At 36.7% G+C, this 25,765-nt stretch overlaps 1 protein-coding gene across 1 annotated transcript; it reads left to right on the forward strand.

Moving 5' to 3' along the window:
• The first annotated feature begins 526 nt into the window (after positions 1-526).
• On the forward strand, positions 527-23,213 carry emilin2b (elastin microfibril interfacer 2b). The gene is made up of 9 exons (XM_077201940.1): positions 527-837; positions 4,329-4,454; positions 7,482-7,672; positions 11,481-12,956; positions 20,749-20,925; positions 21,039-21,086; positions 21,705-21,740; positions 21,823-21,954; positions 22,759-23,213. The coding sequence occupies exons 1-9, from the start codon at positions 689-691 to the stop codon at positions 23,073-23,075; spliced, it is 2,652 nt and encodes an 883-aa protein (XP_077058055.1). The 5' UTR covers positions 527-688; the 3' UTR covers positions 23,076-23,213.
• The last annotated feature ends 2,552 nt before the right edge of the window (positions 23,214-25,765 follow it).

Genomic DNA, 25,765 nt, shown 5'->3' on the forward strand with positions numbered 1-25,765 from the left:
CTGAAATCAGGTAACTTGCTTTATAGGAAAGCTCAGCCTCTGTATTTTTTTAGTGCTTATTATTGTAGGCCTATTTTAATTGCCTGTGTGTTGTAAAGAGTGTTGTATAATAGCCTACATAAACACACGTGATCCACACCAAAGGGTAATTATAAATATGTAGCCTAAGCTACAGAGCCTGTTTATTGTCATTTAAATAGCATAAATTAAATAGTCATGTGGTGTCAAATTAACTTTTAAGGTTAATTATTACAGTTTTTCAATTAATAAAATATATATGCAAAATAATTTACAGAATAAAATTTGTAGATAGAGTAATCTATCATGTCAGCTACCAAAATATGTTTTCACGGCTAATTCAATCCACTAAGATTTTTTGAAAAGGGTGAGAGATATGCCTACGTTGTAAATTGCATAAACTAAATAACCACTTAAAAAGACGCGTCTAATAAGTATGCTTTGTACATTTTATTGGGAGAACAGTAATGAAGTTGGGAACCTGATACCGCGCTTTGTTGCATCCAGTAGAAAGCTGCGCGCGCTCTGCGGGGCGGGAGCTCGAGCGAAATCGCAACACTGTCACATTTCACTGCCATCATTCTGTCAAGAAACTTTAAAAACATTTTTAGTTGAGCTTATTTTAAATACTCGAATAAGTTGGATGCTGACTCTGGTTGAGTGATTTGAAATGAAGTGCGTCCTTGGGTGTTACGTGCACTTCTGTGCAGGGGTTATTATTAGTCTTATTACCTTTCCTTTGGCTCACGGGACTCCGTCGAGGTATAGTCTGTTCCAGGGCAGTGCCTATTCCAGCTCTGTTTCAAGACAACGAAACAAGTAAGTAACCTTCTGTTCTCGAGCTGTCTTTGGGGGAAAAAACCTGAGATTCAGTTATCTCAGATGAAATGTTTTGAGAATAAGGCCTATATGGGATTCAAACTTTAAAACAGGATCTAGGCATGCAACTGAACTTGTAAATGTCAGCAACTTTATGCAAAAAATATGTCATTAATTAATAAATGCAGGAACAAATTAGTACAGTATTAACATTTTTTAACGAACTAGAAATAGCAGTAAGAAACTTCATATAGTTTCGTAATTAATGTGAAACTGTTGGACAAATGACTGGCGCTACATTAACATTTTAACCTGTTAACGAATAGCTTACACAAGATTAAGTCATCAACAGGTAATAACAGACATTTGATGTGGGTAAACTGTTAATAATTAGTTTATTTTCTCCTATATAGAACTACAGTAGCTGGATTATTTCTAAATGAGTTAGGTTTTTTTTTCCTTATCATCCCTCTACACTTCATCCTTATTTGTTGGCTTATCCATTTTCCCCTCACATTATTATGATCCTACTAGAGGCCCTACTTAAACAGAAGACAGCTTAGGTCCTTTTCTAACTGAATACTCATAGAGACTGCACTGTAACATTTCAAGTCATCAGTCATAACCAGTATAGCCATAATGCCAAAAAATGGTAACCTATGGAGATTTATTGATTTAAGGGGACACCTGGTATAGTTGTAACATAGGGAGAGTTGTAACACCACCAAATCAGGATCACTCACTTCCTCACAGATCCCATATGAATGCTTGTCAATGCTATAATATAGGCACATGCCGACTTTATAAAGAAAAAAATATTTTGAGTAAAGAATGTACATTTTTTTGACCAACACTATTTTGTTTACTTAAACTTTTGCAGATACAATAATTTAACTTATATTAAATTAAATTGTAGTTTATCAGGCAAGGTATGATGCATTTTAACGTGTAAATATCCAACCATTATGCTGATATGCCTAGCTAAACACTGGCTGACAGGGGTGGGAGTGTAATACATCTTTTAAAAGCCAGTCAAACATCCCCTTATATATAACTAAGAACAGTTTCTTTTATAAATCATTTTACAGAATGCCAAGACAGTGGAAAAGAAAGATAGATAGAGGTGTGCCTGCCAGTGAAACTGATGAAGTTTCAAACATGGGCAGGTCAGTCAGATCCAGGGCCAGATTAAGAATTCAGAGGCCTCTGGGCACAATGTCTTGTAATATATAATAATGATTTATATAATTATTCCTATGACGTAAAATCCATATAGCCTATAAATGTACTGTATAAATGAAAATGAATATTTCAAAAGTATATTTTACATTAGTATAGGAAAATTACAATACTTTTGTCCTAATTTGTTCACTTGCAAGAAATAAACCCTTGAGCTTTTATTTAGGAGAAAACACCAAATCACCATGCTGATCGCGTGAGCAAAGTGCGCACTTTTCATCACGCAGCACAAACAGAATGCCTATATAGGCTACCTTATTAATATAGGCTTAAAATAATATAGGCTAAAGGCTCATAATGCCCATTGGCTTACCATTGGGTAAGTTAAAAGCCATTGGCAGAGCCGGACAGTAACGGAGTACATTTACTTGAGTACAGTACTTAAGTACAATTTTGAGGGATCTGTACTTTACTCGAGTATCATTTTTGGGGAGTACTCATGACTTTACTCAAGTACATTTGAGAGGCAAATATTGTACTCTTTACTCCGCTACATTTCTATCCATAACCGTGAGTACCCGTTACTACTTCTAAAAAAAAAAAAAGGAAAAAAAGAAAAATCTCGGAAACCCCTCGATTTGTTGTTTCCCCCTCAAACATGATTGGATTGTGCAGGCGCCACTGATTGGGACAACCTATCAGGAATCACCTTCAGCTTTCCGCCTAAGTCAACTCCATGGTCAGATTTAGATAAGAGACGAAACAATGGATGAAGACGCAGCAGGTCCATCCCGGGAATGTGCCAACCCGTGGCCCCGCCTCGCCAGACTATTTAAATTTTCTGAAATTTCTTAAATGTTGAATAAAGCAACATGGTAAAAAGATGAAAACGACTTGATTTTACTTTCAATTCCTTTTACATTCTCCAAGGTATTAACATTAACATTTTTCATAACTCCATGTAGGACGTTTCTGTACATAAATGTGCACCGTGGCAGTAGTAATGCAATATTTAGAAAATGTACTCTTGATACTCAAGTACTTTTAAAAACAAGTACTTCAGTACTATACTTAAGTATACATCTGACTGTAGTACTTGTACTTGAGTAAAATTTATCTGTACTTTTACTCAAGTAATAAAGCTGTGTACTCTGTCCGCCTCTGGCCATTGGTGAGGATTCTGAGACCTCAGACAACAACAACTTTTGTGTTGTCTGTATGGAGCCATTTATCAACTTAAAGCCAAGGGAAGTGTGGGTAAATTTGCCTTATGCAGTCAATATTCATTTTTCACCATTGATTGAGAATATTCACACACTGACACACAAACTCACACACATATTGACAGTGTTTTTTAGTCGAGCCGAGTGTTCATTAAGCATACAGTAGATATTGTTAAGGAAGTTTGTTCTAGTAGACTAAATTACACACACATGCACACACTCTTGAGTCAAACAGTAAGTGTATTTGAGCTGTGGTCAATCACAGAAAGAAAGGCATTGTTTTGGATTGTTTCAGTAAACCTGTTTTTGAAGGATGTTGGAATGTTGTGGCCACTGCTTTTGCTTAATTGTTACTACTTACCCCGATTTGATTGTAACAAAGGCACACCATGAATGTGATGTTCTTGCAGAGGTTTGAATTGGTGATTTGTGGGTATTTTGTATAAAAGATTGAGCACTCTAGCTCAAAATCTGTGTGTTATAGATGCCAAAGCAAAAAGTCTTACAACAACCATACCCGGTTTCCCCTATTCCTCGCAGACATATGGTTTATTCAGTCTTGCTTCAATTATGCTTTTCACTTTACTTCTGTTCCAAATAATTAGTACTTTCTTCTAAAGAATGGGTGCTACCCAGCTAATAAAATATGGTCTAAGAACATTCTGTTAACATTCCCATTAAGCTATAAAGTTTTTTCTCAATGCTATCCGAACGTTCGAAACATCCAGTTTTAAAAAAAGCTTTTTTTCTTGGTTTTACAAACATTAAATGAGCATTACATTTGATCATTGTGCGCACATTATGGGAATGTTACTTTTTAACGTTCTCTGAATGTTCTGAAACAAGTATGTTCTGCTGCATTTTTAAAAAGTTTGACGAATATCCAACTATAGAAAAAAGTAGAACGATGTCATTTTTTGCCTTACGTTTCATAAACATTATTAAAAACCAGATAACTTTGAACAAATGTGTTAGTGTTTATTCATAACTTTAAGAGAAACATTTGCCATTTCTTAGAATGCTCCCGGGTAGCTGGGTATTTTCTTTTGTGTACAGTATTTGTTTTGATTGTTCTTTACTCTTTTGCAGAAACTGGTGTGCATTTGTTGTGCATAAAAACGTGACGTGCACTGTGCTGGCGGCGAACGAAAACATCATGGAGCCGCAGCTCCTGCCCTGTCCGCCGCATCATCCTGACTGCACGCAAGGGCTGATGTAAGTGTCTCTGGAGAGCGTGCAGTAGGCGGGGGGGTTGCATAGACACTTTTATTGCTGGAAGTGACCAGAGATCAGATTAGATGAGATCAGAATGGATTGAAGTGGAATTGCTCCTTGTAGAACAAGCAATGCAGTTAAATTAGACCCATCGACTGGCAGGTCATTACTGTTTTATCAGTATCCGAATTATTTATGACCGCTGAAGTGCTAGGGGCCGCACTAAACCGTTTTAGCTTGTGTACATTTTCCAGAGAACCTTTAAGAAATGTTGCAATTAGAATGTCCCGCATGTTCATGCACATCTTGCTTTTAAAGCTGCACTCCAGATGTGTGTCACTGTGGAGTAAATCATAATAAATTATGTAAGTAATTCTGCACTTTGTTTATGTTTGCATGGTTCGTGAAAAAAAAGGAATGCCTCCTTTTGCGGACAGAGTGGTTAGACAGCGAATTAGCGCGATTTTTCAAATCTCACCGGACTAATGTTGTCACTTTGCTCTCTCTGAAACATGCAGCACACTTTCAGGAGTGTGAATTTTTTGTTTTTGTTTGTTTAAATTCTTTCTCCATCCCCAATTTAATGTGCAGGGACAGCTATGAGTAAAGACATATAGTTCTGCTGATAATTATACATTTTGATAAACTAAGTTAGTTCAGGTTAAATGTCATTTTGTTGAAAAATCTATATAAAACCGTTTTAAAAAATGATTAAAATCTGTAGACTCAAGTGTATTCAAGGTGTAAGGAAAATGTCATTGCTTGATCATTACAACATAAGGCACGCACGATATTTCTTGAAAATAAGGCACGAAATTTCTTAAATGGTATAAAGGTTTTTCAAAACAATATGAAATTAAGATGACCCTTGTGAAGAAGTACTACTTAGCACACGTTTAAAAAGAGTATTCATTTAGGAAATAATATACTTTAAAACAATATACTTAAGTGTGAACTGAATGTTATGTTTTCAGACACTTAATTGCATGTTAATAGCAATTAAATGAAAATATATTATAGTTTACATTTTTATTAAATGCCATTAGCTGAACTTTAGAGTGTTTTTGACCCACTTAAGAACATCTTTATGTACTTTCATAATTGCTTCTATTGTAATATTAAAGTGTACTGACAAGCATTTATGATGAACAGAAAAATAAGTAATATGTAATTTATATTAAAACTGGTATGTTTGTAAATTTCAAATATATTAACTTTAAATGTAATATCATATAGCACATTACAGTTAAAACTATCATCAAGAACTTTACACGTGCTTTATTATGTCAGTTAGTTAACACTAACACTAACACTAATAAGTGTACTTCTGTAAAGGGGACATATCATGAAAATCTGACTTTTTCCGTGTTTAAGTGCTATAATCGGGTCCCCGGTGCATCTACAAACCCAGAAAACATGAAAAGTGACAACCCAGAAACTTTGTTTTCGTACACCTTTTTCTGCAAGCATGTAAAAAAAATAAACAAAAGATTTCACTCCCCTTCTGACGTACAATAGGAAGAGGATCTTATTATAATATTATCGCCCCTTAATCTGCACCGCCATCTGGTTTCGCAAGCGACAGTGTAACCAGTTCTAACGCAATGGCAAAAGTTCGAGTAAAGCATGCAAACTGTTCTGTCGTTGCTGCACAGAAGAGCACAGAACACTATTTAGAGTCCCAGCCTCAGATGAGACCAGAGAGCAGTGGATTAATTTTATTTTCAACAGAAATCCCCCAGAAACAGATGTATCAGTGTAACTCCACAACAACTACATAAATGTATCAACTAACCATTCAGAAACGTCCAGGTGCATCTAAAAGTTGCAACCTCTTACCGAGTCTCTCTGTAAAGGCCTCATTATGCTTCTGCGTCAACTCCACGGCGTAGCTACGCCGTCACTCCTACGGCGTCGTGACCGTTTTATGGTTCTGCGTCAGGTTGAGCTGCATCGCGGTGCATTTGACCAATCACAGCCCTTGTGGTCTGCGTCGCCTCGACGCGTAGTTACAATTTTTTGGAGGTGCACGTCGAGCTACGGCGGAGGGGTTCGCGGCGACGCAGAGGGGTCTGCGGGGTTACGCCGTCAATTCGACGCAGAAGCATAAAACAGGCTTAAGGCTGCACTCCGCTACTGGTTATTTCTGAGATTTTGGATGAGTGAGATTATTCGCGTGTTTTGTTATTGTATTTGAAGCTCGTGTAAAGGATCGGCTATCTTCTGAATAGGGGCGGGAAGCAGTAGCTCATTAGCATTTAAAGGGAAACACACAAAACTGGAGGGTTTTTGCTCAAAAAGGAAAATTTGACAAGCTATAATAAATTATCTGGGGGGTATTTGACCTGAAATTTCACGGACACATTCCGGGGACTACATAGATTTATATTGCATCTTGTGAAAAGGGGCATAATATGTCACCTTTAAAGCATGGCATAAGATTATTAAATCATAATGATGTAACATACATTTAAAATTTGACACTATTACAAAGTGCACTTTTTAAAGTGTACATAAGTGTGTTAAAAACAGTCAGGAAAGTGTACTGTTGCTTTTTTTTCATCAAATCTTAAAAGTAAATTTGTAAAAATGTACTTGAAGATATTAAAGTACACAAGTGCACATTCAATATAATTAAGTACACATCTTTTTTCACAATAAGAATACAAAAAGTGCATTTCTTAAAACTTGAAATATGTGTAACTATGAAAATCGTATTTTCTCAACCTGGACATTTTAGAATAGGACTAGTGTCCCTTAATGTGGTATTTTGAAATTAATGAGCAAAAGGTGCCCAGTTGGTATACGTTCAAAGTGTGCACCTGTGAATGCTTTTTGTCTAATGTTCCCCACAACCCTTGTGCAGTGGGAGAGATTTTTTGATGTTAATGTAGTTACAGAAAAGTGGCTAGGAATCTGAGGCCAAAACAGTGTATTGTATTACTGTGAAGAGCATACTTTTAGTTCACAGTTCAAATTGAATCGTATATCTGCTTTTAAAATCACAATTCATAACTGTCTTTCTAGGTATCATACTCCCCTGAGACCCATTTACAAAATAGGCTACAAACAAGTGACTGAACTGGAATGGAGGTGTTGCCCAGGATATCAAGGTCATGACTGTACAGAGCTGAAAGTTACCCCAGAGAAACCCAAAGTTGTTGAGGAACCACGTCCAGATGCCCCTTCCCCCAACAGTCAACAACAAAGTATACTGGGTACGCATTTTTAATTACTTTGGATTTGGAAAAAATGAAATGAGCAATATCTAAAGCTGCAGTGCATAACTTTTGGCACTTTAGCGGTTAATAAACAAAACTGCATGCGTCAAGAACATTGTAGCCCGAACTACTTCTCTCTGTTTATGTCTATGACGAGTCATGCAGGTACTGGGCTACTCCACAGTGGGACGACCCGTCCCAGTCTAAAATAGTCCCAATATTTATATTATATTCTGTTTATTAACCGCATAAGACATGTAGATTAAAGCTGCAGTCTGAGTGGCAAATTTGGCACAGATGTAGCTCAGGTCATACCGAAATGATTTAGCTTGGGCACCGGAGCCAGCGACCCTAGGAGCCAAGATGGCGGCCAAATCCAATATGGCCGCTGCCTGAAAAGGGTTCCGGCTATAACTTTTGAACCGCATGAGTTACAAATACAAACTTGATATGTTTTTCAGCTTAATTGATCATGGTAAACACATAGGAATGTTTATATCCATATGCCAATGGACTTCCTGTGGTCAATAAACATAAAATAGACACCTCATCCTCATTTGTAGCGCATTTGGTTCAAAATTTGTAGCCAAAACCCTTTTTAGATGTTACATGATCAATTAAGCTGAAAAACATATCAAGTTTGTATCTGTGACTCATGCGGTTCAAAAGTTATAGCCGAAACCCTTTTCAGGCAGCGGCCATATTGGATTTGGCCGCCATCTTGGCTCAGAGGGTTGCTGGCTCCGGCGCCCAAGCTAAATCATTTCGATATGACCTGAGCTACATCTGTGCCAAATTTGGCTCTTTTAGATGAATTTGCGCGAAATTACCAAGTTATGTGCTTAAGGCCCCCAACTATTATAGGTGTACCGTTGTGATTCAGGATAAGACAAAAACACGGTTTGGAATATGGATTCATGATGTACTCGCTTATATAATTTTATTACATGGCTTGGTTGAATTCTAATGTAGAATGCGGTCTGTTATTTCTTAATAACAGACCGCTGCTAAGTAGTATACCACACCGTTGCCATGAAAAACAGAGCGTTGCCATGGACACAGTTCTGTTCACTCTGGAGCAATACAATCGTTTTTTTAAATCAATAAACTCCTTTTTAAATCAATATTTTGTGTCAAATTATTGATTTATTTTAGTAGGTAGTCATCTAATAAGCGGGATAATGTAGAGCGAGGCGGTTGTTATAGCGAATACAACCCCTTCAGGCTGATTCAAGCCTGATCAGCCTGTCAAGGTTGTATTCGCTATAACAACCGCCTTGCTCTACATTATCCCTTACTTAGTAAATTTTGAATACAAAAAAGGTTACGGACTGCAGCTTTAATCAACATTAGTGCACTCATAAAAAGTAATTCAGGTGACCAATTACTACAACTTCAATTAATCCATGGTTGCAAGCAATTTAATTAGACTTTTTTAGTTTTTTTAAATTAAACGTTATTTTGATGAGTTCTGTTGACATAATGATGTTGGTTATTACATAGGGTTGGGTATCATTTGAATAATAATGATTCGATTCTGCTTATCGATTCCTATTCTTATTGATTCATAATTTCGATTCCATTAAGGGTAAAAAATAACGTATATATCATTCATATTTATTCTAAGTCTTACTGCAAAATATTTCATTGTAGCTGAATACCATGAACAAAAATCAACAGGCTAAACAACACTTACACAAGGAACTTTTGCCTGGTTTAAAAATACAATAGCAAAAACAACTAGCGTAACTAATATGATTTTTTTAAGCATTAATAAAGCATTAATTCAGTTATTAAAAAAGAACAAATAAATTAGCAATCACACAAATAAATACAACTAAACAAAAATATGATTGAAATAAACAGTGTTTTTAAGATTTTCAGGTATTCAGATACATAAAATGTAATAAAATGTAAAATAACATTGCACTTCATAAATAAAATATACATCACAAATATAGTTACAAAAGTTATTTAGTAAAGAACAGCGAGTCAATTTTCTTTGTCTTTTGTTGTTCGATTAACGTTATAATTGAGACGGCAGGAGGAATATTAGGCTATTGTCACTTTAAGAGCTGCACGGATCCAATATACGTTTTCTTTGTCTTTCTTTGAGACTGTCTCATTTGAGACTTATACCATGGTCTGGGTGAATACTCGATTCTGATTGGCTGCAGGGTGTCCATTAAAAAGTAATAGAGGACACCTAGTAAAGGAGTTCTGGTGAAACTGACTGTTTACCGTTCGAAATTAATAAATAAATGTGCTGGCTACATCAGCTGTGAGTAACCATAGCAACAGGCAGTCAAAGTGTCCCTTTACAATTTATTGTATCAAAACAAACATCTAGTTAGCCGTTATACATAGCCTACTAATACAACAATGAGCGACTTCGTTATTTATTTTAACCTTTTTGGAGAATTTAAGAACTATGATGACCGGGATGCTGCTAAAGAAAGAAAAATTGTAAATAAAACGGAGAAACGACATACTATAACACTGCTGAGTGGACTATAAATATCTCCGGTTGCAAAATGAACCGTCAGGCCTAAAAAAATTTAGATTTCGATTGTAAAACTAATTAAAATATAAACTAATGTTTTAAAAATGTGTTATTTGGCAAGTGACCATGGTATAAGCGGGTAAATGCCCTGTCCATTGTCTAGTTATTAATGGACTTCGGTGGAATTAATGGACTCCGCTGCGTGTCGGACGGTTCACACCTCGCCGTCGTCCATTAATACCTGACAATGGACACCTCGTCGGGCATTAACCCTTACATAAACTGTGTTTACGAGTATATTTTGACATATTTTTGTGTGTATTTGTCCGTTCAAGTGTAAAAAGACGCGGAAGAGAACTCAGTTCCGTATCGCGCACTATTCAGTATGAGAGGTGGCTTCCCATGCTGCAAAGAAAACAGCGCGCAAGACTTCTTGCGCTAGAATGGTTTAAAATCACATTTTCTTTTTCAAATAACTTTTTCTGAGCTGTGCACACATCCAAAGCATGCACACAGAAAAAGTTATTAACAGCACGCCAGTCTTCTTGTCATATTAGAATGCACACAAAGGAATTGGTAAGAGGAAGCGAAATTTTATAACAAGTATTCCTTTAAGTTATTCTGGAATCAATTTTCAATTCCCAGCCCTACTATTACATCAACATATCGTGTCATATAAATTGAAATTTCTCTGCTAATTTGTTTAAATAGAACTTCATGGAATTGTTTTGATAACTTGAAAATTGGGCAAATGATAAAATTTGGGAAATAATAATAATTTGAAATATTTCTTTCAGACTGAATTTTACAAAGAGCACATCTCTCTCTCTCATGGGCACAGTGAGTCGTGTGTAAAGGAAGCGCAATCTCGCATGTTTTTGAACATGGACTGCTTGGTCCATGCTTGGATGCAACTAAACTTGAATGCAACTAAACTTTTGCTTGTGATTAGAAAAAAAAACTGTCTATATAATGCCATATCTACACTGCCAGTGCACTTGTTAATAATACAAAATGATTGATAAAAAAAGACTGCGAGATATATAACTGCAGAACCAACACGTCACAGCAGTCTGAGGACAGCAGTGCCAGGGCAGCAGCATCAGACCCGAAGTAAGGGTGGCGCTGACGATCGCGTATCCCGCCCAAACCACTAACCCTACCCTTCACTATAAATATAAGCTCTACCTTAACGAATGTCCAAATCTCGTGGCTTAGCTTAAGTATCGTGGTAATATTGTATCATGGGGCCTCAGGTGATTTTCACCCCTAATAAGTGGATGTCATTTTGATTTGTTCTAGGACCAGAAGTGTTCTCTGAGACACATCCATGGTCTCAACCTAGGCAGAAAGAGCATTACAACACTCAACTGGGAGGTTATGGAGATCGCGAACACGAGAGTCGCAGAGTTCAGGTATTAGAAGAAGAGGTGGAGCGTCTTTCTCAGACAGTACTAGACCTGCAAGCTATGACGTCAGCCAATGCAAACTTACGGTTAGATTTACAGGAAGATATTACCAAATTCATTCTAAACACGTTGGGGAATTCGCAACAGCCACAGGATGTCAAGGCGGGTGAAATTGAGACCATTGTGTTGCCATCAGACCTCCGTTTATCATCAGATACTGATGAACTGCAAAACCACATTACCCAGCTCTCCAACACAATCAGTTCCAATACTGATAGTATCCAAGATCTGCAGATTAGGATCCAGAACATTGATGGACAGATGCACCGACTAACAGAATCAGCCAGTACTGGACCACTTCAACCCTCCTCAACCTCTGCAACCAATGAGTGTCCATGTCAGGCATACATCAATGAGAAGCTTTCTGCACTTCGTGAGGAGCTTCTTCAAGGAATGGACATCAAAATAGCAGACATGAAGAATGCATGTGACTACAAAGTGCTGTCTGTTCAGGAGCAGTGTGAGGAACAAGAAACCTCTTACTTGAGCTTGGCTGAGCTCCTTGATTCTAAAGAGACTGAACTCCGCAAAGAGATCCAAGACTTGCGTCTCCAACTTCCCATTGGAAAAGACCCAGGGGTGGACAGTCATGAGGTCCAGAATCTCAAGGACACCCAGCAGATATTGAAAGATGCCATTAGACAGCAGAATGCCACCCTTGCACAGATTGATGCACAAGGGCATATTCTGGAGGCAAGGGTTAGTCTTGCGGAAAAGAGTGCAGAGGTACATTGCCTCTATCTTGAGGAGAAACTAAGAAGGGAAAGACTTAAGGAAAAGGAAGATCAAAGCATAGCCTTGGAAGAGAAAATAAATGCTGTTCAACATGAAAACAGCACTTCACAGCTACTGACCACAGTTTTAGTTCATGATCAACGCCTAGACGTCTTGGAGAAGCATACACAACAACTGCAGGACAAGGTTGACTCTATTGCACAGCAGATTAAAACCGAGATCTCTGTACCAGACCTCAATCAATCCATAACTTTTGAAATTCTGCTTCAACGGGTGGAAAATCTAGAAGTGGATTTTGGGCGAAGCCAAGAGCAAGTGAGGACAATGAATGGCTTGCTTAATGGTCTCGATGGACGGGTGGCTGGCATTGAAGGCATCTGCGGACGGTTTGAGCCAATGTCTGATAGTCTCAAACGAATTAAAGACGGACTGAACAAACATGTTACCGGCTTGTGGACTTGCGTCCGTCAACTGAACAATACAGTTCTAACACATACAAGAGACATCAACGTGTTTAAAGCAAATTCACACCTTTCAAAAGACGGGCAGGATGGGATCACTAATGCACCTACAGGTAAGCAATGCTACTCTGGGGACAACATTTATATTTAAACACTATATTATTACATTTATACATTTGGCAGATGATTTTGTCGAAAGTGACCTATATTGCACGCAAGGTACACATTTGATCAGCTCTTCCTTTCCCTGGGAATTGAACGCATGACCTTGACATTGCTAGCACCATGCTCTGCTTAATAAGCTACAGGAAGAAAATTACAAAATTTTAATTTTGCAGACTAGTTTATCCAAAGAAGCAGTGCAGTATTTGCATGGGCAATCGTACTTGAAGGACTTTGAGTTTCAGGAGCCTATTTCTATTGGAAAATTGGAGGGTGTTTATTTAAAATTAAACAAAGACATCAGTGGAGACTTGAGATTTTCCTTCTCCACCATAATATGCAAGACCGAAGGGCTAAACAACTAGTTTACATGATCAGTTCAGATGCAGCAGTTCACAAGACAAGATAACGTAGACCATGTAAAAAATTATTGAAAAAAAGAAAACTCTTAATGAAATGGACAGTACAAAAAGCCACACAAAGCACATTTTTGGAACTGCAACTAACAAAAGATGGAAATCCTAAAACTGTAAGTCCTCAATCTGGGAGAAAAGCAACAGACAGACACAGTAGTGTCAATTCAGAAGTCATTCTCCTACTTGTGTGATCAAGTCAAAGGTTAAGGAAGTATTAGAAATAGTTGTGAATTTTTGTAACCATTAAACATTAAACCAACCATTGTTGTATTTTAAATGAAGAGAGCCTAACCCTAACTGTTTTTTGTATTTATGTACCATTTTCCATCATCTATTCTACACCATATTCCTAATTCTTAATGTTAGTACTCACTTTTTCAGGTAAATCTTTCTAATATTATTCAAGAAAACCTGTCTAGATGCATCTGATTTTCTTGCATTAAACCTGCTTGTTGATGCATTGGCAATGGTTAACAACAAATGACAACTTTTAAAAAAGCATTTTTTATAGCATTTTAACTGTCCCTTGATTATAAATATTAATTTGGTCTTTCAGAGCTGTGGTGCAGTGCATTGTATATTTGCTCTTGAATTGCTACAGCCAAAATCCGATTTGACTCAATAAATCATAGTAAATTAGTGTAAAATTTCCAGATTTACTTTTACTTTTTTATTGTTCACGCAAGCAACAGCATTCAGTCTTTCTGATTTTAATATCTCATTCACCAAAATATTGTCAATCATTGGAAATGACCTTTAAACACACTGCGCCCTTTTCTTCATCTGCAAAATTGAGAAGCACTTTTGTTTTACTATTTGTCCAATTTAACATTTTTTGTTGACTTTCGAGTGACAGATGTTACTGTAAACAGTGTGGAGTAATCACATCATCTCCATTAGATCTTTATGATTGGCCAAACAGACTTCTTATACACCAACGCATCCTGACCTCATAACTTGCTCATACTGGTAATCTTGTGTCCACACATAGCATCAAAAAAGTAATTTACTAGTAATGTTAAAACCTCTCATCCCTGAAAATTGGGCCCGTTATCTAACAGCTAGTTGTTCAGACTAGTTCTCAAGACACAAAAAAAGTAGCTATGTTTATGCAACTGGCCCCTGATCTGTTTTTGTCAGTACTATTAGTCAAAACGATGTATCCCGCTGGTCTCCTTTTGGTCTTTGGAAGCTTCTGCTGTTTGAACTCCACACTACAAATGTAGGCTAAAGTGTACATAAGGTAGTGTTTTAGAGGGATTTCCTTTAAATGCAGAAGAATGTTTATGTATTGTGAGCAGGTAACTCCCAGGGGAAGTAGTATTTCCCCTTTACGTTTTAATTGTACACACATGTTTCAACTGGACAGGCTTCAGAGCAATGTCTGGACTTTTATGGGATTATATTGTGTGTCTGTGCTTGTGTGAGCATGAATGTGGGCATCTGCTTCTCATTTGGTGATTTTGTGTTCGTAATTTACAAGATGTTCTGGACACATTAGTTATCTTGCAGTTTTACCTAGAAGCGTTCAGAATAATGTAGAAAAATCCAATGGCATAAGAAATAGCCACTAAGTGATTTTTAAACTTAGCTTTGTTTGAAGTAAATCCAAAGGACATACCCAAGGATTCTATAAAGAAATCGAATGCATCGTGAGCCTGAATATAAGGAAATTTGTTAGTACACTGTTACTGAACTAAAAAATTAAAAAAGAGGTTATTTTTTAAGTGGATCAAATTGATTCAGTCCCTGTTGTTGAGCGAATAATATTTTCTGCTGCCTACATACAACTAAAAGATTTCTTATTATCTTATGTTTACTTATGAAACAGACGCTATATTTTATCCTGTTTGAGCAGCTGTGCTAGTTATAGTAACGCACTCTTCCTTTTCAGTCACTTATTCTTCTTGACCTGTGACATTTGACCTGTGAGATGGTAGTTTCCTTTCAGCATCTCTCAAAGCTCACACATGTATTTATATAGATTTTATCTGGAGGTCTATTTGTGGGCCTCCATTCTGGGAGAGTGGACGTTGATATTACCACTGCATCATTTGGTGTCCCATAATGTTTTATGTTCTCTCTCTGTATTGATCTTTTTTGTCAAGATGTTTTCTATTATATTCTGATATCAAAGGGTGTTGTTTGGCAGTTTAAAAAAGTTTTATATTCTAATCTCTGAACACATACAGACACACTTTAGACAGACATTGCGTTATTCAGTCTGAGGGTGGTGTTTTAATGTTCACCCGCGCTATCTTAAATTTTCCTTCATGTATTTATTGCCTCCAAATGTTGTTTTAGAACATTACAAGTTGCAGAGAAATTCCAGTGAGGAAAAGAAACAACAGAACTATATAAAGGCTATTCACATGAGCATGTTTCAATTAAAGGATTTATACTTTCAATAATTTGATACTTTACTCCACATAAGAACGGACATGCCAACTAGTTACTGACCTGATGCAGACACGGCTGAAGTGGATTGATATTGTTATTAGGTTTATGTAAGGTAACGTGAAAATAATTGGGCAGCCTAAAAATCTGCCCCAGTGGCTCTCAATTAGAGCGCGCTGCAGTTCCATTTTTCACCACAGATTTACATTGGAAAATAGTGGGGTGCTGTAGAGCTGGGGAGGGCTCAGCCACCATCTGTCCCAATTAGTATCATAATACATCCATGCAGACATCATGCGTTATATTTTAATATATCCTGCTGACTTTACAACTTAAAATAGTCTAGAAAATCCGAAAAATATTTATTTTCAGAATGCTAAACACATTTAAAATGTATTTGGTAGATACTTTGTACATATAGGCTTAGGCTACGGTTCTTACCTCTTACCTCTTTCGGTGGACTTTTTCCTCGTTTTAGCTCTCCTCTCCGGTTCACATATGGTTTCCGAGCATCCCTCAAAGACTTCCTTGCTCTGTCCTTCCATTCGTTCATGTTTGCTCTCCTTTTTTTGCCGAGGTTTTGCATGTCCGCAGCGGACATGAAAGCAGCCGGCGTCTCCGTTTTTCGTTAGTGGACATAAACGTTTTTTCCGTGTGAGACTATTTTAAAGTTTAAAATACAGAGTATTGTTCACGCGAACACACCCCCAAAGTGCTTCTGTATACAAAGTGGCACACATATATTCGTCACATGGTTATTTCATTTTTATTTATTTTTTTGGACTTATACGTTTTTTTCCTCTCATCTCTTATATGGGACATTTACATTTAATCATTTAGCAGACACTTTTATCCAAAGCGACATATAAATGAGGAGAACAATAGAAGCAATCAAACCAACAACAATGCATCAATATGGAAGTGCTGTGTGGCTAGTTCCAGTTAGTCTACCACTAGTCTAGTGTTTTTTTTATAGATTTAAAGAATAGTAAGTGTTCGTATTAATGGGTCATGTGTTGATGAAAAAGATGCGTCTTCAGTCGTTTCATGAAAATGGCTAAAGAAGACTCAACAGCTGGGAGTTTAGTTCGGCAGGTCATTCCTGCATGGAACCTGCATGGAACAGTCTATCTCAAGGGATTTTATGCCTTTTTGTGTTGGCATCACAAGTCGACCTTCACATATGCATAACGCAAGCTTCTGGAGGGCACATAGGTCTGAAGTAGTGAGTTTAGGTATAGGGGTGCAGAGCCAGTGGTTGTTCTGTAGGCTAAAACCAGTGCCTTGAATTTGAAGCAGAGGACAATTGGCAACCAGTGCAATTTTATGAGGAGAGGTGTGTTGTGCACTCTCTTTGGCTTTCTTACATCTTCTTTGAGGGTTATGTTTAGGGGTGTGGTTAGGGAACAGAAAATATGATTAGCTCAGAATAAAAACCATTACGCATATGGAAAGTCCTTGAAATAAAAGGAGTACCAACATGTGTGTGTGTGTGTGTGTGTGTGTGTGTGTGTGTGTGTGTGTGTGTGTGTGTGTGTGTGTGTGTGTGTGTGTGTGTGTGTGTGTGTGTGTGTGTGTGTGTGTGTGTGTGTGTGTGTTTCAGCACAGAGGTTTTTTTTGTGTGTGTATAAGTCACTGCTATGAAGTTGATGTGTCAGAGATCTGTCACTGGATGAGATCATGTGAACAAGCTGGTGTGACATTTAAAGCTGCTCCGTCTCTATTTCTCTCATTGTTAGGGAGCAACTAACTGGAAGTAGTGTATAGCTTTACACTGCAACTTGTTGGAAACAACATGGAAGAGTTACATTAAAATTACTGTATTTAAATCGCGCTGCTTTACATACAAGCAAGCTACTTCAAGGCAGCGCTCAAGTGGTTCAATAAAGCAGCTTTCCACATGACCTGTAAAATAACCAAAAATGACAACAGAAATAACATTTGAGTTGCAGCATTTGTACCAATTTAATTCATAGTAATCACAGTATCAGTGCAGCAACTCCCAAAATGTCTTGTGCATCATAATATACATTTTTGTTCACTTGTTAACCAGTTAGATCTCAGCTGAACGTATTTCAGGGCTTCTAACAATGCGGCTTAGTGGCCAAACATTAATACTATTAGTTCATTATACAATGTCTCATACGTTGCCATTTGTATGTTGATTGTTGATCTTTAGAAAAGTTTGTCATTAGAAAAATACCCTTTTTTTAAATGTGCCTTTCAGGACTTTTTTTACGTGAAACATCTGTGTGCATGAAGACAAGCTGTGTACACAAGCAGTAGCTAAAGAGACCTTAACTAGACACACTGAGCACAATGTTGGACTATTTGCGGTTCTTTGAACATGAAGTATTTGGTGAGAAATACACAAAAAACACCTGGACTCTGAGGCAGTTTCACCAAAGTACCTTTAAGGTAAATCAGTTTACTTGACGGCTATCTTGGTAACACCTCCATACAGCTGTTTTCAAAGTAGGCTAAATACAAGGCATACAGCTCCTATCTTCTTAAATGGGCAAAGACATAAATCTCCAAAACTATTTGTCAGAAATTCAGTTAGGGCCTTTCGAAACAGTGGTGTCAAAGATTTTCTTTCTTTCACTTAAATCAAATATTAATAATAATGAGCAGTCCTCACCAACATACAAACCATCACATACATTGACATTTATAATTATTTATTTATTAAGATTACACGGAACTTTTTAGGTTTATGAAGATGTAAAACTTTTTTTAAATGGGTAGAAGCATTTTTGATTTGATATATGACAGTCACACCTACTAACTGTTATTCTTTACTTGTTATTCTGTCCTCTCATAAGCATTCTTCTACCTTTCTCCAGGTGTTCATAAGGATTTTTTCCCCAACCCTTCAGAATATGACTAAATTTGCCATACATCTTCAGGTTTCAAGTTTTGTTATGTTCAGTTTTGTTAATACAGTATAGAATAGTCAAAATGGACCACATTTTTTCATCAATGTATTGTAATTCTTTCTTAAACAAATCTGGGACCTAATTTATTTTAGCTGTTTTTAAGGTTGCACTTTATTTTACAGTACGTGCACTTACGTACTTGCAGTGTTCTTTAGAAAGTACTGGGTGAAATAAGATAACTACATGGGTTAAAATTATGTTCAGGGATAGGTTCAGGACTAGTACCTAGTTATTACCCAGTTATTGTAATTGCTATGATAAGTACATAGTATATAGTATGGGGAACAGGACTGTAAAATAAAGTGCTACCATTTTTAACTACTATGTACTTGTATCAGACATACAATGTACTTATTGTGTTCATGTTGCATTGCAAAACACTTGTGCTTCTATTGAGGTGGGATATGGGTAGGGTTAGATTAGGGACAGGTTTAAGGGAGGGTTAAGGGGTCTATAACAAATTATAGACATAATTACTGAAATTCATTACAGCGGTAATTATATGCAGGTATTTTTTAAACCAAGTGTCGGCAACCTATGGCATGTGATGGATAATCACTGGCACTTGAGAATAGCTAAAGAGGTGTATGTATTTAATTTAATAATAATAATCATTTAACTTATGGACATACATAATTCCTCAGTCACACAGCCTGTTTTATTTTAGGTGCTATAAATACTATTAAAGTGTGAGATTTTAACCTGATCGGACAATCAATTCGCATGAATGGAGAAGCGCGCTTCTGTGATTATCAAATGTAAGATTTCTCTGATGCAGCATTTCATTTCCACAGAGCTGTCTCTGATATCAGATTATTATCTGATTGCTAAGATTATTTTCAGATTATTATCTGATTTGTGTCTTTACACAGCTGAGATGCATTGAGAATCATTTTGGAGTCAGATTGTTTCACTAAATTAAAAAGAATTCTAAAGAGAACCAGATGTTGATTACACTGGTCTACAGCCGAAATGCTTCTAAAATAAATGTAGTCGAAATGTACTAATTGTGGGTCGCTGAGAATGAAAATGGTGCTTAAAATTGTTGATTGGTTTGGTCAGTATACATGACCCTTGACTTGGCAATGGTGGAGGATAAGTAATAAAGGCAAGGGATCTCAGTTTAAACCAGAAATGACTAAAATACATCTTTGATCTTGATCTATGAATAAATCAATGACTAAATTTGGAATGATGCAATCTGAATCTAATTGCGTCATACATGAAATGAATTGCCTCATGTTATTCCTTGAAGACATGGATGATGCAGACTAAACGAAGCTTACATCACTCTGCTGAACAAATTGCCCTATATCAGCTCTAGAAATCATACAGCAGGCGTGCAAAACTCAATTCCTGGAGGACCACAGCCCTGCTCCAACACACATACCTGAAGTTTTCAAACAAGGCTATGTCTACGTTAATCAGGATACATTTCAAAACTGAGTTTTCATTTCAAAACGCTCTCCGTCCACACTAGCGTTTTATAGTGTTTTCCAAAGGATTCTCATCCACCCTGAAACGTCGGAAAATGCTAAATTGACCGTTTGTTACTTGTGTGAAGAGTGCAGATAACTTCAAATGGAGCCCATCTATGCTTGCAGACTATTGCTGGACAGTGACAAGAGATGCTCCATTTAATGAATACAAGAGACAGACCAAGAAGTGCCGAGTAGACACTGAATAGGGGCTAAACTATGTATATAACAGTGTTTTGCCTTTTGTTTACACTAACAGGAAAGGCGACAGGTACTATCTGCACAATAAACATAGACGTAAAATGTCAAATCTTCAATAAATTGCAAACAGTAGCCAATCAGTTTTTTTGCTGTAAATTGTCATATTTTAATTCAGCACATCAAAGTACATAATAAATGGCACATTTTATCTCTAAAGCAGATGATTTCTAAAAACTTGTTGTCCAGTCATACCTGTTAACTGTCAGGCATTGTTTATTTCTTCTCAGCCATCACTCTTCCACCTCTCTCCAGGTGTTTCTGAAGGTACAGCAGCTGTAAAAGTTTCCATAGAGGGATCTCAACCACTCCCATCACTGTCGGCCGTGGCGTCTGGGGAAGAAGGGCCTCGAGTGACCAAAATCTCATCTCGCACCCCTCAGGGGATCAATGGGAGCGGGACATCCATCACTGGCTATGCAGGAGCACCAGGTAATTGTGTTCAGATATGTGTGTGTTTATGTATTGCAAATGTTTGAGTTCTATTACAAAGCTGTTTACAGAAAACTGCTGTCTCACAGTATTTGTTGTATTGTTCTTGACAGGTTATCCTCCGATTCCTGCTTCTGCCATCAGTCCTGATTCTGTTTCTGGTATTCAACACTCTATTGTAGCTGAACACAGTGTTGGGGAATTAATAAATAAACGAAACTAAATTAAATTGCTGCAATTGCCGATTATCAGAGTTTGAGCTTTTTGATGCAAGGGTAACACATTACATTAAGGTTTCATTTGTTTACTACGTTAGTAAACTAACAAGGAACAATACTTCTGCAGCATCTATTAACCTTAGTTAATGTTCATTTCTGTATTTACTAATAATTTTTTCTATTAAAAGTTGTATCTGTTAACATGAGTTAATTGCACTCTGAAATAGCATGACCAAACAATGGACAATTATATTTTTACTGCCTAATATTAACAAAGTCCCATAAATGCTGTAAAAATATTTACTAATGCTAACAAACAAGACATTGTTGTGTCCATGTGTGTGGTCAGTTTTTGGGGTGTATATTTATTGGTTATTCCATGCTATTATCCTAAATGAGATTATTCTCACATAGTCATTAGTCACTGTAGTTCTATGAAACTGTAGCTTGCCATAATTTCAAGCAGCTTCCCCAACACTAGATGAACATTCAAAGTATGTTATAAAACTGAACAGGATTTTTACAGGATATTTACAATATGCCGTATTTCCATACCTACAGCACGGATTCCACTGAAGACCATTCAAATGGCCACAGGTAGCTAAACCTCACATGTATTTTACAGCGCTGTGTTTTCAATGAGTGAGGGGAAAGTGAGTATGTGTGTGTGTTTATGCAGGAGAAGGGCGAGTAATGAGCTATGTGTCGTTTTCGGCTGGTCTGACACTTGTGCCATTTCCTGGAGAAATCGGTATCATCCGATTCAACAATGTTCTGTTAAATGATGGAAGACACTACGATCCACAAACAGGTACACGGTTTTAAAATCATGCTTTTTATCATCCATTTATGATGTTTGCTAAAGTCCCTCTTGTGAATAAAAGCACTTCATTGTATTGAATGTGCACTTGTAATAAAGTAAATTAAAAAAGTAAATAAAAGTTTACTTTCATGACTATCTTTCTTAACACACTTAAGTACACTCTTTAGAGTGCACTTTGAAATAATTCCAAATAAAGAGTTTTATTTTAAAATACATTTTAAATAACCATTTTATTAATCTTTTGTTGCGCTTTGAAGTACACGTATTTTTATTTGTTGACTAACATACTAAAGCACAGGTACTTTATTATAATTTTAACTGTACATCTAAAGTTAATATATTTTAAATGTACTAAATTGACACTTCCTCATTACAAATGTGTTATTACAAAAATATTTAAATACATGGCATGAAGATTTTAAAATAAATTACATGATAAAGTATATTTTAGCTTATCACAAATGCTTGTTAGTATATTCGGCAGTTCACAAACCATATTTCAAAGACAATAGAAGTAATAATGAAATGATATATAAAGATGTACTTAAGTCCTACTTAAGTGGGTTGAAAATCACTCTAAGGTCCAGCTAGCTGCATGTAATATAAATGTTAACTAATGTGCAATTAAGTGAATGAAAACATTACATTCAATTTACACTTAAATATATTATTTTAAAGCGTATTATTTCTCGAGTACTCTTTTTAAAAGTATGCTATTCTTGTCTTTAGAAAATGTACAAATGTAGATTGACTTCACAGACTTTGCTCTAATCTGAATGTTTATTTTCAAAGGTGTGTTCACTGCGCCCATGGACGGACGGTATCTTCTCAGCGCTGTCTTAACTGCTCCAGCAGGAGAAAGAGTCGAGGCCTTTCTCTCAGTCGCCAATCGCAACATCCAGAAGCTTTACACAGCTGGGACGGGGAGCAGAGGCTCTGAGGACTGTGTCTGTGGTGGGTCGGTCACTGCAAGTCTTGCTCTTCATTTGAAGCGGGGCCAGAGGACGGGACTTGTGCTCACATCAGGAAGGCTGGCGATTTCAGCATCCAGTGAAATTCTGTCTTCGTTCAGCGGAGTTCTGCTTTACCCAACGGTAGCCAAGCGATAGACAACAGCCGACAGCAAACATTAAAGGGGTCATGAACTGCACTGTTTTATAATGTTTCATGTGGTGCATTTATAATGTTAGTATGATTTTTACATAAAAATTGTCATAATTTAGAAATAAAAGGCATTTTAACTACCCTGATTTCAGCCTCTGGTTTGAAGGGGCGTGTCTGTGTGAGACTTCAGTGTAAACACCCACTGCTGTGATTGGCTAACAACTTTGTACATGAAATAAGTATTACAAGTGGAACTCTATGGAAGTGGAAAACTTTGTGATCTTGTCGTTGCAATTCGATTTCTGCACACCAACGAATGCTTTCATCATAACTAGTGCAAACACAATGTAAATAAGAGATTTGTTGATTATTACAGGAGTTTTGGTGCGAGTCCAGAACTTAGTCACTGAAAAACACGCGCTGTTTGATTGACCGCTACAGCGACTGCAAAGATAGCGTTCTTTAATCGCATTCTATATCTAATTTAATCACAGTTTGAATAACAGATTATTTTCATCCTACTAAGAGAAACAATGTGAAGTAGACCGTTAAGTCACTCACTGGTTTTATTTACTGGCACATAGACAATGATCATCTGACTGAACATGTATCATTACATGTCAGAAGTCACTGGTCACAGATCAGGCATTGGAATTAACAGTTACTTACATGTTGTGGCATTACTGACGAGTCTGTTTGCAAAACCTGTGCCAAAATTGCGACTGTTTTGCCAAAGAATCCACAGTGAAATGTACCGCATACAAATAAATAATGCTCAAGTGAGACCACATTCCTAGTATTAGGATCTTTTAGAAGTTAATGTTATTTGTGGTCCATCCTGTTAGCTCTCAGTAGATTTGAAAATTAAGCTTTTCCCCGTTATGGTTGAATCACGGAAGCCACACTAGTTATTTCGCAAAGAGATTTATTATTTGTATATGCATGTGTCAGACATACGAGAGAAACAGGCATAGAAGAAGAGGAAGGTTACAGGCGAGGTGGTCTTCATTCCAGATTTCTCTTTTCCCCATTTCTCTTTCCTCTCACCCCTCATGCCAGCTATAATGTTTCTCTGGGGTTTCTCTTCCTCACCCCCTCATGCCTCTATGTTTCTCTGGGTGCTACACTATAAGGATTGAGCTTATATACACCACTGAGAGACTTACAACTTCCTTGTAAGGTAGAAAAACATGTTGCTTATGTTTAAAATGGAACGTATACCTCATGCTTACACATGGCACAATCCACTTTCCATGTTAAGAAACTATCTCTCTGTGTATACATTTGTGGTATATTTGCATCAGTGGAACATTCCTTTCCTTGTAAAGAATATGCCAACTGTATACATTTGATGCATCGTCATCAGTGGAACATGTTACATTGCACACATACTTTTATGCAAAATATAGCTCATCCCATATCTCTCCTCAACACATGTACAACATACTCTGACTTCACAAAATACATTATACAAATTATTATGAACATTAATAAGGAAAAATAGCATTAAATGGTAAAATTTTAAGTCTTCACTCTCCTCTCGTCATCTCAACACGCCAGTGGGCGGGGTCAAAGTTGCGACAATATGCAATATGACAATATGAATTTCTGGTCTTTCACTACTGTATTACGTCATAAAGAGGCACATTCCTGGACAATTCGTTCGCTGGGCTTGGTAACAATAAAAGTTGTTTTTGGAATAACAAGGAAGTTTTCAGTTCTGTAACTTATAGTATGATGAACTTCTATAACAATATCCTGTATGTTGAAAAGTTAGGCTTGATTTAAATTCTGGTAATACGAACCTCAAAGATAATTTGATTACTCTCTACTTGAAGACTTTATGTATAATGCATTATAAAATAATCCATTATGTACGTTGCAGTGCATTATATCTTTTCATTAATAATTGTGAAAATATTTTCTCTTAGAAATTAGTATAATATAATTATATATACAGTCTATGGTGTATTGTAGCAACCTTCACCCCACAACAGATGTTTTTTTAACATACACATGACTTCAACAATAACACTATTCACCACTTTTCAATAACATCACCAGGCGTAAAAAGAATCCGTCTCACCCAATGACTGAATGAAAACTTTCTGACTGTTCAAATCCACACCCTTTGCACCCACAGTTTTTGACCCAAGACACTAGATTCAGTTTGAAGAAGATGATTGATCTACATTAGAACCTTTTTTCTTAATGTATAAATACATTTGTCTTCATGGAAGATATGTTTTGTATGAAGAATATGTTTTGAACTATTTGCCAAGTATGCTTCCACAGACAAGACTTTTATCTTGGTGACAGGAGCTTCCAGTTGGACGTTTTATCAATGGCATAATCATTTGTGATTGAAATGTGTGCAAAATGCATACAGTACATATATTGTAGGCTGTTAACATGAAAATCACTTCTCCATGTTATTTTATTTAGATCAACTGTAATATTTTGTAAAGTACCTGAATAGGTGTATTTTATCTAACAATTTATGGAATTGTTGTAATATTAAAATTCACTGTCATTTCATGTACAGAATCATCATTGCTACCATCTTCATATCTGTTGTGTAGAATTTCTCAAGAAACAGATACAGTATAAAAATCAGCTCAATCATTTTCAAACTGCTCCAGCAGAATGTCAGAACCTGTGTTCTTCATCTACAGAAGTATATGTTAAAATAAAT

Source organism: Siphateles boraxobius, unplaced genomic scaffold (assembly GCF_051911475.1).
Source record: "Siphateles boraxobius isolate OS27281-9 unplaced genomic scaffold, OSU_SipBor_1 48, whole genome shotgun sequence".
Classification (NCBI taxonomy): Eukaryota; Metazoa; Chordata; class Actinopteri; order Cypriniformes; family Leuciscidae; genus Siphateles; species Siphateles boraxobius.